The 14,422-nt window shown below is 32.5% G+C and overlaps 2 protein-coding genes across 2 annotated transcripts; both read right to left on the bottom strand.

Annotated features, from left to right (window-relative positions):
• Window positions 1–3: 3 nt before the first annotated feature.
• LOC131841871 (probable alpha-aspartyl dipeptidase) lies at window positions 4–2,278 on the bottom strand. Its single transcript, XM_059190234.1, has 4 exons — window positions 2,057–2,278; window positions 1,760–1,895; window positions 669–1,232; window positions 4–180 (listed from the first exon to the last, which is right to left on the bottom strand). Exons 2-4 carry the CDS (start codon window positions 1,858–1,860, stop codon window positions 108–110), a joined length of 738 nt encoding a protein of 245 aa, XP_059046217.1. The 5' UTR covers window positions 1,861–1,895; window positions 2,057–2,278; the 3' UTR covers window positions 4–107.
• Window positions 2,279–2,812: 534 nt separating this feature from the next.
• Window positions 2,813–13,558, bottom strand: LOC131841870 (SET domain-containing protein SmydA-8-like). The gene is given in 4 exon segments (XM_059190233.1): window positions 2,813–3,123; window positions 4,319–4,482; window positions 12,238–13,036; window positions 13,039–13,558. Coding segments are annotated over 4 exon segments (1,518 nt in total). The 5' UTR covers window positions 13,438–13,558; the 3' UTR covers window positions 2,813–2,967.
• Between the last annotated feature and the right edge of the window lie 864 nt (window positions 13,559–14,422).

Below are 14,422 nucleotides of genomic sequence, written 5' to 3'. Positions count from 1 at the left end.
GAATTGGAAGCCAAAATGTACAACTTTATTTTAGTATTCCTTGATATCAATATTTATACATTATTATTAATATAAATGTAAATAAAAAGTTTAATGATAACATGTCGTTAGTGGGTCCCATGTAGATTAAATAAAAATGTTAAGTCTGCTCCAACAGGGTATTCAACTTTTTTATGACCTCTGAAACGAAACACATTTAATTAGAAACAAATTTTATAACATTAAAACTTCGCAAGCACATCAATCTGCGCGCGTTTTACACTATTGGTTGTAATTTCAATATGACATGACACTTAATTTTGGTACTGCGTTGAGACAGAACTAATGTTCTTTGTTATTGATTCTATGGATAACTTATATAATATTGATACAAATGCTTGAGCAGGGATTGAATCAACTATCGTGTAAGTGTAGTAAACTGGTGGAGTACCAAGTCAATATAAATATTATTGATAATTTTCTAAATAGGAAAGTAACTAAATGTTTGCAAGTTTCCACTACACATTGGGATATAATTTTGTATTTAATTCTTAATAGTTTTTGAAAAATTTCTTTGATTCTATAGTATTTCTGATTACGATGAAATTGGATCTTATATTCAACAGAAAACTATGTATTTAGTATTGTTGTGTGGTTATAGGGAACAATGTAACAAAAACAATACATACTTTTTAAACAAAACTCCACCAGTGACACCTTTTAAAACCAAGGAATCTCCATTTACATGTAGCATAGCTCCTTCTTTCAATCCTAATACAGGAGCAGCATGGTCCATTTCCATATATTCATTAAGTCTTTGATCTCTAGTCTCTCCTTTATGTGTTGAAGGGTCTGGAGTTTCTAAGTAATGCGGGTTTATGTTGAAAGGAATAATTTTTATTGCATCAAATGATGGTGGATATATAATCGGCATATCATTGGTTGTGTGTATACTTTTGGTAGCTACATTTGTACCAGCACTACTTCCTATGTATATCAAATTACCCTCATTAACTCTGTTTCTTATGAGTTCAACTAAGTTTAATTCATACAGACGTTTTAGTAGAAGGAAGGTATTTCCACCTCCAATGAATATAGCTTTTGTGGACATTACAGCATCTGCAGGATCAGGATGAGTGTGTATACCAGAGACTTCAAATCCCCATGGATCAATAACATCTTTTATTTTAGATGTGTAAGAGTTGAAATCATTTTGTGCATATGGTACAAAGAGTAACTGTTTTATATTGTTTCTGAAATAAATAGTTATTATATAAATATTTTATTATAAAAGAAACACAATGTTTAATATTTATAGTTTAAAGAAAAGTATCAAGGTATTGTATCTGTTCTAAACAAGTTTAATTACATCTTTTATAATTTGGGAACAGATGTTTGTTTATTTGTTATTTGGGGAGTATAATAAGTAATATATTTTTTAAGTTAGATACAGTTATGTGATGTGACAAATATATATTAATTAGTGGAAGGAACTACAGGAGAATAGATAGTTCCATAAAGAAATGTTCTTAACAGTAATCATGATTACAATGAATAGCTAGTTTTAGGCAAAGGTAGTGGATTAGGTAAAGCTAAAATAGGAACCATTCTGTTGTTATGGCTTATTTTGAGATTAATTTTAATTAATGCTCTTGAATTTTAACATAAGTTTCATAGCAGAAATGAATATAATGTTGAAAAATAGAAATGGCAACATAATAAATTAGCTGCATTGCGCAGTGTGTTTGTCACCTAGGGTTTAACAGCATGTACTACTTACTTTTCCAGTATGGCACAAATTTCGTGTTTAGCGAATTCTAACATTGTATATCCATGGCAATTGGAAGATGATAGTAGTAAGGCTTGACGAATGGTTGCCATTTTATAAGTTTAAATCTTTTTTGAAGTCTTCAATTCTGAAAATGAAATAATATGTCTATATTATTCTAATTCATACTACTACCCTAGCACATTGAATATTGGAAAACACATCAGCAAAATAGAAAACACTACGTGCTTTATCTATAACTATATCTATCAAATTCTTTGAAAACAAAAACAACTCATAAATTCTTACATATCGCCACAAATTGTTTTATCAAATTAAAATTCAATATAAATAACGTTTAATAAATAATTAAATACAGTAACTGAATCACGGGTTTGGATATTTATAAATTTATTTGATATTTTTATCAGGTTATTATTTATTTATCATTAATACTAATAAACCGTAGCATCTTATCAGTTAAGTTGACTGACATCACTGACAGATTAGTGACTAACTGACGGCCATAACAGTATGTTTTTTTATATTATGGCTCGGTACTAAGTGGATTCGCCATTACCTATCTACTTAGTTTTTTATAGAGCTGCAAGCCCTACACTGCTCTATTTATCTGCAGTTTGCCATTACGTTACGGATAAAAGCTACTTGTAAAAGGCTTCCTACTGGTAGCAAGCCTATCTATCGCAGTGGTCAGTAAAATTCATAATATGCACACCACGGAAGTGTTGATTGTTCATGTTTATAGGGGGCTTTTTGAAAAGAGTAGATGTAGTAGTGACGATAGTGATGTGGTAGACTAAAATAATCATGTTACAGTCACACTGAACAAAATTTCCAAAAAGCAGTGTTTAATCTTTTTAAAATCTTCATACAACCTGTGCGGTCACGTGACCAATTTAGTACAAACAGTTGTTTTCAGTTTTTCATTTTGTTTGTTAGGGAAATTAGTTTTATGACTATCTTGTAAGGTTTTTGTATACAACCTTTACGACTGACACTGTGAACACAGTGACTGTAAGTAAAAGTTTTAGTTTCAAACTAGGAACAAAAACAATAAATATAATACATTTTTTATTATAAAACAATATGAACTAAAAACATTAAATTAAAAAATACGAGAATTAAAGAATTCGATGCACCAACTAAATGCTTGTCATTGATTTATTAAATATCCACGCTTCGGTATAACATATTTTAATTTAGGTGGAAAGGATAAAAAATCTCTCTTCATGAGATTTATCACAGCCGGGGCCGAGGTACTGGTGACGTAGTTCAAGATCTGGTGGCGCAGATATATCGCCTTGCAGTATGTTGTAGGCTTGTTCTATCGTACTCTCAATTTCAAATTTCAACTCCTGGAAACGGACAAATTATAAGTTACTAGTCACCACCCCTGGTTTCGCCCAAGTACGCATAAATTTATGAATTTTGTATAGGTATATCAAAAAAATTATACGAATGACATAGGTTATGTCACTGTAATAAACTGTAAAAGTATTAAAAAAATTCTTCATAATGTTAGTATAGTAAAATACAACTAGTCTTCAGTAGATGGTCACCTATCTAACCAGAATACTTTTCAAATAAATATCTCTATTTTTGTGTATTTACGAATGAAAAGGTACCTATTATTTATATGTTATAAAATACACATTATAGTGCTATTGTTGCCATTTTCTACAATATAACTTTGTCCGCCTTTTTATAGGCGACAGAGATAAAAGATAGTTTATAACCGTCCTCGTGATAGAATCTATATTCACGTCTTTCTTTAAAATGTACTTGTGAAAAGGTAAGAAACAGATAGGCAGACAAACTTTCGCATTTAAAATATTACTATGCATAGGTGTTCTAATGTAAGTCAGCATTTTTCTCAATATAGAACACTACATCTTTAAAACAGAAACAAAGAAAACGGACAGCGTGACTCGTTATTTTAGTGGCATTCGTGATATTTATAAATGGAATAAATTAATAAACAACGAAGTGTATACGTATGTACAGAATGGATACAAGATGATCGTTCTTACAGGCATTAGAATATCTATTATATATATTTAGTTTATGGTTCTTACGACTGTTATCGCGTCTGGACGAAGTTTAGAAGCATGTGTTGGAATTAGTAAAAAAATATATTTTTCCAATAACAAATCTAGTTCAAGATCCTATTCTATTTATACACACATTGTGAAATTATTGCTATAAACTGTTATGTTTTGTCAATTGAAGTGGAAAATAACAGTATCCATTGGTTATTTTGATTTTGTTTATTATCTACCTACTTGTACAGATAAGTAGTTATATTATATATAAAGAGATGTATATTAGTCTGATTTCACCTCTTTGTTTATAGAATACACCAGAAATTTACTATAAAGTTTCCGTAAGTCCCACGTTGAGGAAGACCAGACATCGACCTGACCTATAGGCTTTAGGTACTAGCAATAAGGTCACTAATTTCTATTATTAACAATCCCCGCACTCGAGTTAACGCCTTTTATTATTAAGTGTGAATGAGTGTATTGTGAGTTTTTCGTCATTGTGAATTACCTCATATAGGTCTGGAGTGCGCCTGGCGCGTTCTGCCAGCACGGCGTGGAGATGGTAGAGGAGCAGGCCGCGGAGGTGCGCATCGCCCACGCCCAGCGCCGCCACCGTGCGCAGCGTGCCTCGGCAAAGGCTCTCTTTCAGCGACAGTCGTGACTCCGACAGCTCTGAAACCAGCAATTTTTTTTATGAACTTTAATAATATCTAATGCACTTTCACCTTCATAAATGATATGCCAGATGGGATAGTCAGGCGCGTTGTCGACTGTCGACGTGGCACGTTGTGGGGACACTTATGACACATATACATATTTCGCTGCGTATATTTGAATGTAATGTGGCAGGCATGGCATTTTCGCTGTCTCTAAATAATTTTGATGTGTTGTCGCTATTTCCATAATTGGAGAAATTAAGAAATATAAATTGACTAGCTACTCGCCCCGGCATTGCCCGGGTGTATACCCGGGCAAATGTATATATGTTTACCAGGGCAAAGCCGTGGCGAGTATTATATATATTAACCTTCTTCTAAAATCACTATCTATTAAAAAATTCACTTCAAAAACCGTTGCGTAGTTTTAAAGATTTAAGCATACATAGGGACAGATAGCGAAAGCGACTTTGTTTTATACAAATGATGATGAGGATATAAAAATTTTTAGTTGTCGGCTACTTGGCTATAACATTGAATTATTCTTAGAAATAAGTATGTAATCAAATAAAGACCTGTTTATATTATAATCCTTGATTTATAGGTTTGGTAGGTTTACTCGTTTTTATTAGTGGTAGTTAATAATGTAGGTATAGTATAAAGAAAATGTTAGTTACTCTAACTGAAGCATTGATGTACAGGGAGAACAGTGAGATCCTTCATTCAACTTAATTTCAGTATGCTTTTTATTGGTATATATACATATATATATATCTGCGGATAGGAGTAAATCAGGTATTTTTTAAATATCCTTAAGTCGTTAGGTCAGTCAGTGACAATGGATTGGATAATGATTTATGATGCAATCATGTTTGTAAAATATATCAATCTGAAGCACTTTCAGTCAGGTGATCGAAGTTGATCGAACGGTTCATTGGTATAATAGAAATAGTTGGCAAGATAGAAAACGCAGACCTTCATCGACAGATAACGACGGCAAGACGCCAACTAGATCACACACTTTGATTTTAGAACAACATTGATTACTTATTTACCTTTTGACGCGCCACTATACATTCAAAGATAACTTAGTCAAGTTAACACAGTGTCAACATCGATCTTTCAATATTTATATGTACACAAGAGCCAAATTATACTATACATTGGCAAATACCTTTACGCACCGTGCAAATATGTGCACTAGGTAGGTAGTTAACAATGTAAAACTAACGGATACTGTCAAAGAGTATCAAACTAAGTAAATTAAATATTAATTAATCATTGTGCAGCGATGTTTACAAACAATGTAATAAGAGGAGTAAGTATCACGTGTAAGTACTAACGGCACAGGCAGACAAATCCACCTGGACACAACGTGAGGCCTCGGATTCTTCGCGGCGGCGCCCATGTCAATCGGCGTTCAATCGGACAACTGCCCCCACGATGTTATCGTCCCCGATTTTATTCACTTGTTGCGTAGTACCTACTCGTCGCATGTCGGGACACGCTATTCTGACCGTACGATGCAATACTAACTGCATAATTTATACAGGGGCATATTGTTTTACGCAGTCATAACCTTATGGAATGACGCAGATAACGTAACGACGCAAAATGGAGCGGGGATGTCTTTGTTTTACAAGAGATATACAATATTTACATATTTCATAACTGGAGTTTTTAAATACTTTAATTGGTGTTGTCTGGGTAGGTAGGTAGTCTAGGCAAAACGCAAACAAAGAAGGATAATGAATATGTAATAAATTCCATGAAATTTACTTGGCCAGGATTGTATGAGAGATTATATATAATCATTTAAAATATTATCTAATAAACAGAAAAAGTTATTTACGGATATAAATAATAATAATAACTAATATAAAAATAACTGAGTTTATTACCACTATAACTAATTCACATATTTTGGCAAGCGTAATGACCAGATGCTCGTCGTTAGTTTGTGAAACGGTATTACCGATTCAATAATTGAAGCCTGTTATCTCAATATCACTTTTGAGCTTGTTTCCGTATTGTAATATTTCGTTTTGATTCTAAAAATTCCCTTTTCACTGTCTGTTTATCCCATTAGAGTCATTTATCTAAAGAGAAAACTAACTTATAGATTTTATGCCATTTCTATCAATCATGTGACTCTAATATAATATAATAGCAGTTTGTTTATATACATGCAAAGGCAGGCGAATAAAGTAGGTAATATACGTACGTTTGTAACTATTTGAATAGTAATCGCCTTGGTTGAGGTGCTATCCAGTCCCACTTGTGCACTAGCCGTATCGCTAACAAATAAGATATTGCAAGAGCTGGAATTGTGGCGTATTTCCATTATTGTTTTGTATGACTTCTGACGGCCTCAATTCTTTGTCTAGACCTTATAGTTACCTAGTAGTAGGTGCAATACCCATGTAACTATATGGCGATATATACAATTTCCCGTTAGGTATATTTGCTGCCAAGTGTTTAATCATAAACAAATTTTATTCCACCAGTGAGAAAACAATAATTACATTTTTTAATTAAGTATATCTGAAAACTGGTGCTATAATTTCGTTATATTTTTTGTTCTTTTTATTTTCTACATTCGATTTAATTGAGTGCATTCCAATAGTGATACATTTGATATAGATAAAGCATTATATTGCTGATATATGAATTAATGATTTAATTTAATAATAAACCTTGACTCGCGGCAACCGCAATTTGTTCTAGAAATGTAACACCAGTTGTTTGTGGGCGGAGCTCACTTAAGCATCGTAAATGTGACTGTATAATGATGATATTTGCCGTTTTGCGGCATGTTAAAAATACTTTGAGTTATTATTTACATTTTTGTTCAACTTCTAAATTTTAAATCATTTCAACTATATTAAAAATTACCATACCGAGACAAACAGGGATACATTTTTGAAAGATTTTCATATATAGCATAATACGATACAAGTCTTACACTTAATTACGTAAAACATTATTATGATCATTTATAAAATATTTTTTTATGTAAGTAATTGAAATGATAATACCTCACCTGGTAGTAAGCGGTAGTCGTCGTTTATATACATTAACAACATTATGGACAACACGTCATATGAGACCTGTGATACTACTCATACGTTAGCATTCCAGTAATTTATAAAAATAATAACTCAGGTCCATAACTCGTGTTGTGGATACTAGACCACTAATCGACATACTCGTACTTAATTTATATTTGTAAATACACACATAATATACACAGAAAACATCCAGACCAATACAAATAATAATAAACAAAATTTATGAATATAAATATATGTTCTGTGCAAGTGCAATAGAATACGCGACCATCGGAATGTAAGTGGTATGCTAAACGACTAGACCACCGGGGCCGCCTTAATGATGTAATAAAAGGCGATATTAATTTATTTTTAATAATATTAAAGCACGTTACGAGAATTATATTGTTGGCGGTTAAAACTGCCTACATTATTCATATTTTGCACTTACATACAACTATAAAACTATTTCAAAAATACGAATATCATAAATAGGAAAATATAGGAAGCTCTTAAAATAATCGTACCGAATATTTTGAACATGACCCAATTTATTTATTTATAGACTGCAGAACTATCAGTTTCTTTGTTATGTATGGCAGTATAAGATGATAATAAATTTCGTATATTACCATTAATCATGCTTTAAAAATTTTTGCAATGAAATGTTAAGTACATGAGCTGTCACATTAACTGTCTTCAATCCATGGAAAATACGTCAACGACGACCTACTTTATACTGAAACCTCATTTTAAAATATGTCTATCATTATTATGTTTTTGGGGTTAATAGATGAGGCGAGTAGGTAACAATTGATGAACAATCGTAAATATAAAAAATCTATTTTATATATAATTTTATTAAAATCCTCAATAATTATAGGATATAGTAACAATAACCAACATATAGTTAGATATACAATATATAAGTACATTAAAAACCACACAAAAATGTTATTGAGAATCTCATCTTTTGATGTTAATTGAGAAAATAAATCTCACATTTCCCTTGTTCATTTCGTGATATTGTGATGGTCTCCTCGAGCGCACATGTGAAATATTGAAATTATAATATTTTTCTTATGACGTCGAAGTGGAAAATACTTGTATAAATTTATCTTTCAAATAAATGTGTATTTTAAAACATAGAGAAAGCAATAGAGTCTACAGTACATAATATTTTTGTATTATCAATATTTGGCATCATTTGGAAAGCAAAATTATAAACAGAATAAAAAAACGACTAGTACAGTCGTCGAGTTGTAGTTGAAGTGGTTAGGTAAAATTCAACAAAAAAACAAATACTGCCTATTCCTTTATGAAATCGGATGAAATTGATCACTGACTGTTCTGGTGATGTCTTTTTAAAATATATTCATTAAATTTTCAATTGGTTACCTGGTAGTAAATAATATTAGTTATATATATATTACATTATTATATATATACAAAACTAATATTATTTACTATAATATATAGTTACGTATATAGGTATGCTTTTCTCTCTCTTAACAGTCAGGGCAGTGCTAACATGTAGATATTGCGGACAGGTGTTAAACAAAAATGAATTGATGTTAATAAGATCAAATAAAAATAAGATCAAACAAAAGCAAATTAATTTTATTATAAATTATTGTCAAAATAAGTATCTAATATCTAATTATTAAAAATTTCATTGTATTTATATTATATTATAGCCAATAATTTATTTTGTAATTAAAATAAACAAAGAAGCAAGTATTAATTTTTTATTAGATATTAGTGTTAGTACGCATACAAATAGATAGCATCGCAGTATAAGTAATATTTTTATTTTAATACATTTCGTTATACCATTCAGATTTAGTCCTTCGGTAAATCCAATCCTTAGGGCCAATCTTAAACGTAAATCAATAAAAATATGGTTCGAATAAGGTATGAAATTCGATAGTCTTTCCAATACGATTGTTTCCAATCGAAATTTGTCGTCCAGGTCTAATGTTCCAACTAAGCTACCCAGCATACTTTGCACATTGTTCACATAGTGAGGTGTTGCTATTGTCTTACAGTTGTCACAACGCCATTCAGTTCTCGGGTTCAACGGCAACAAAGGTATGAGGACACCAATACATTCCTTATTCGAACATTTAAGGGCTGATAACCGTGTACCCATTTCCGTAGGGTCTTCACATCTCCGACATTTACACCAAAAATTCTTGGTTTTGTTTAAATGACAACGCCTTACGGGCGTACACCACAATATTCCCGTGTAACAGGTTAATATTTCATCTCCAATATCAATGTCCTTACTTGCATATAGGCACATTGTATAATCTTTTTCAAATACACTTCTAGTGTTCGGTACACAGCTGTGATTAAGAAAAGATGACAAATGATATACGCCGCGTAAGGATACCTTTTTCTTACAATAACTTTCGGAAATCCGGTATGAGTTAAACTTTAACAAAGAGTTTGTCATTCGAATATATTTTATTTGACATTCAGGTATTTCATATTGAGTGCGTAGTGTTTGTAGTTCCTCAAAGTCTGAATGATCAGCATTTCTCTGCAAAAATAATACCAATTGTCTCTGTTCTTTGTTTAATGTAAGAAAATGCAAATATATCAACATTCGATTGAGGACTTTCCAGTTTTTCGCAAAGTGTGGTTTCGGTTTCCAATAATCAAGAATGAAAGTACATTCTTTGGTATGTTCTCGTGATGTTCCACATTGCTTGGAGCAAATGAGTAAAGAACACTTATCACAGGGATAACAATAATCACTGATTATGAAACAAATGGAACAGAAAGGTTTAGCTGCGCAATCCGCACGGGGGCCTATAACCATTGGTTTATTGGAAAATATAAGTGAACCTTTCTTTATGAATTCAGTTGCAAATATTCCTCTCCCGCCGATATATGACTTCTTAATGGCCCAATTACGATGTATCGTAAATTCGGCATCCATTCTAAGATGATTTATTGCATTTTTTATGTTGTTTGCTATGAATGAAATATCATTCAGCGTTATTCTATTGTGGGACCCGTAACGAACCGCGGCGGACTGACTTCTCTCAACGATGTACAATGTACCTGACCCGCTGTGAAAATAGCGCCTGGAATAACTGAATTCCATCTGTTTCGTGAATCCGGCTTACGTGTCGATTCTTACGTAACGTATGTGTTTTGCGATTTATGTACAGTTTACGACTACGCTTCGAGTTATTAAAGTTGTATGTTGATATTTTTAGTTGTGTAAGTTGCGTGTTACAATAATTTTTCTTAAGTAATTATGCCTCATTATAGGTGCTGTATTATTACAGGAATACAGTTAAGGATTACAAGAAAATCAGGAGTTATTTTGTTGTTCAAAAGGGACAAAAGTGTACAGAAATATGGTAATTGCAAAATAGATTCCGTATTTATAAGTACTTATACGGTTATTGGATTTGCCATTGGATATATAATTTTCAATATCTACTAGTTTTGTTTTAATAGACAAGCACATATCTTTATTTTAATGGCAGTTTACATCTTAACTTTTATTATAGAAGGAATGAATCCAATAAATTATTTGCAAACGATTTTGGTCTGTTTGTTTGTCCATGCCAAAATTGTAGAAAGCGTGAAACACGCGGTACGATAATTGCCTACATATATATCGTTATGTGATATCGATTATTTAATGCTATAAAATAATTTATTATATATATAAAATAATTAATTTTTATATATAATGTATTTTAAATATAAAATAATATAGGAAAATCCTGCTGTATAGCTAATATTTGCTGGTAGCTACATATAATAAAATCATAAGGAAAATAGGACTAATGTACAGTCGTATTTTTGGAATGAATTGGCAAGGGAAACTGAATTCTATTGATGGTTTATAAACAGTGTTGGTGTGTGAGTACTGTTTCACGTAAAAATATTACTCTACATTTAAATAAGCATAATGTTACCTGAATTAATAAAATAGTAGCTATCCTAATATTGTCTTATTTTTTAAAAAAGTTGTTGTCTTAAGAGATATGCTAAGAATTATTGTCTAATAACTCGACCGTAACACAGCATACAAAGAAGTGACTCCGTCAGGTACCGACGCAGATTTTGGTTTTATATCTCTGGTATACCTATATCTAACTTATCAAAACTATCAATATTTGTCGAAAACAATGGGTGTAGTCAGGAGTGCATTACGAATGCCACCATAATTATTAAGCGTGAACATTATTGCATATGCAGTATATTTTATAGCCATAGCATTATTTTATATGCAGTCTTGAGACAATTACGTAATACTATTATATTAATAATGACATGCTTGTACTTAAAGTTAACTCTCATTTCATATACATTTCATGCTATTTAGGCACAGATTTTGAATAATCCGTAAAATATTTTTAAAAATCCAAATTGTTCCTCCGCTGGGCGCACTATTGTATCTTCACGCATTCTTGGTTGAGAATTAATTGGGATAATATTATATAAGTAGAAGATTTACATTATAAACCAAAACTATGCCGACATGAAATATTTTATAAATGAGTATATCGATAAGATACCCGTAGGTATTATAATTTATCTTAGAGATCCAGATAAATGAATCTGTCATTTGGTGAAGCGAGCCAAGACCGAGAACACTTACACAGAAAATGTCTTTGTATGTACGAGTATTTATATCTACTATATGGAGTATGGCAACTAACACAAAAAATACGTAAGCATTCGAAACTTACCATGCCAACGTAGTCCTTCAGACTCCCCAAGTTCCCATATAAGGCGGCATTGCAGATCGACCACAATTTGATTTGTCTTCGGGATGAACTTTATAATACGGTTTAGAAGAAAGTATTCTAGTTCATTCACATTATTAAAGTCTAAGGTACCCATTAGACTTCCTAGAGCTCCTTGCACTGCACAAATATTTTTACTTGGAACAAATAAACCACATTCCAAACATCGCCATCGTGTTGATAGTTTCAGTGGTTCCACAGGAAGCATAGAGCCAGGACACTCCGTAACGAAGCACTTGAGAGCAGCCAGGAGTGTACCACATTCGGTAGCATCGGCACAACGTTCACAATTACATAGGAAATGTTTTGTTTTATAAAGGTAAGTTCGCCGAGCTGGAGTTCCCCATAATGTGCCAGAGTAACATGTAAATATTTCACTTCCAGATCTAATTGGTTTAACTGCTTTGACCGTCATTTGTAAATCGCTATTGAAAGTGTACCGCGTGTTAGACACACAACGATGATTCATAAGTGCTGCAACTGGATATAAACCTCGTGTGCTCATTTCTTTAACACCGAAAGCTGATGCTATTTGAAATGCATTTGCATCGAGAGCGCAACATGCGATTATCATTAGTTTTTCATCTTCGTCCGAAAAGTCAAAATACTTTTTGAGACGCGTAATTTCATTTCCATGTGGCGGTAACATATGTGCTTCTAGTGAAATCATAAGTTGTTTTTGGTCTTCATTCAGCAATAACGATCGGATGGCGGTTAGTGCTCTTGATTTTTATCAAGAGCACTAACCGCCATCCGATCGTTATCATCGATTTCTTCGGTAGGTAGTTTTTTGGTCCATCTTGATATTATATCACAGTCGTCTTCATGGCTGGTAGTGTTCTGACATTGTTCGGAGCACAGTAATAAGCAGCATTTGGAACATTTAAAAAATTCGTCGCTTTCCAATTTGTTACAAATAGTGCATCCTCTTTGTATTGTGGAACCAGACCGTGGGCCGCGTATGAGGGGATGATCTACAAAAAGAACATCACCTGGCATTATGTCTTCGGTTGCAAATAATCCCCTACCGCCAAATGGTGATTCGGTAATAATCCATTTACTGGTATATTGTGTACCCTCAATAAGCGTATAGAGTCCGAGGTGTTCCTTTACCGTTTGCGCCAATTGCTCCAACGATAACATCCTGCCGTGACTGGCCGACGACAGTACTGCACTGCGTACTCAATGCGAGTATACAAATCAGCGTTTGATAACACGAGTTAGTCAGCGTTCGGATGTGACATTAACAAGACAAATTCGATTCAGATCTTTTCCGCATCCCGATCGACGTGCGCCGGCGGCGTACGTTGTAATTGTAGAGCGTAACCACCTGACGTATGTTTCACGGGTGTTGCCAAGCCAATATAGTAATTCCGATTAGGCCTGTAACTGATCGGTCAATTTACGTACTAAACAATATGTATGTATAAGCAGGTCATATAACAGAATGTGTTAATACAGCGGTTACCTTCGCGTTTGAGTCTTGTGAAAGACGAACTGTCATCTGAGTTAAAAATTAAAATTCACGTTATATAAACCACGTAGGTAGTTTATTTTTAAATTCGTGTGAAGTAAGTAAAATATATTAGTAGACGCTCTGTGCTCAGGTCAAATATATAAAAATATCTAACGATTGGTTGGGGAGTGTCAGAGGTATTCCTATACATATACGAATACGGAAACGTTAGCTTCAATTTGTTTGAAATAAAGCATTCGCTCTATATTGTCGATTTCTATAATTAGAATTTATCGTTAGGATATGTATAATTTGAATATTTCAATTTACACAATTCAAAGTTTGACTAGTAAAGAATGCAACTACCTATCTTATAAGTATATTAGTATGTAAGTATTTAATGGTAATTATATAAATAATATTAACTAATAGTATTAGCAAACTTAGTGCAGGTATAAAATGCGTATTAACTAATTTAGTTATACTTAGACCTTCGAAGTATGTACCGTTTAAATGTACTACAAATAAATAAAATTTAAGTCTTTGATCACAATTTTAAATTAACAGCTTTTTTCTAAATGCGCATAAATACGTTACTATCATTAAAAAATATTTTTTTTTGTCTGTCAATCACTATATCGCTCTATAATATAAGATAGTAACTTAGGCTTT

Source organism: Achroia grisella, unplaced genomic scaffold, assembly GCF_030625045.1.
Source record: "Achroia grisella isolate CSIRO2021 unplaced genomic scaffold, CSIRO_AGI_Agris_v1 utg1971, whole genome shotgun sequence".
Taxonomy (NCBI): Eukaryota; Metazoa; Arthropoda; class Insecta; order Lepidoptera; family Pyralidae; genus Achroia; species Achroia grisella.
Note: the sequence above shows the minus strand (reverse complement) of the source record. Positions and strands in the feature narration are given on the sequence as shown.

Coding starts and splice junctions, on each gene's coding strand:
- LOC131841871 (XM_059190234.1), bottom strand. CDS start 1,860: ATGGCAACCATTCGTCAAGCCTTACTACTATCATCTTCCAATTGCCAT. Junction 1,233..1,759: donor ATTTGTGCCATACTGGAAAA/GTAAGTAGTACA, acceptor TATTTATTTCAG/AAACAATATAAAACAGTTAC. Junction 181..668: donor GGTGGAGTTTTGTTTAAAAA/GTATGTATTGTT, acceptor GTTTCGTTTCAG/AGGTCATAAAAAAGTTGAAT.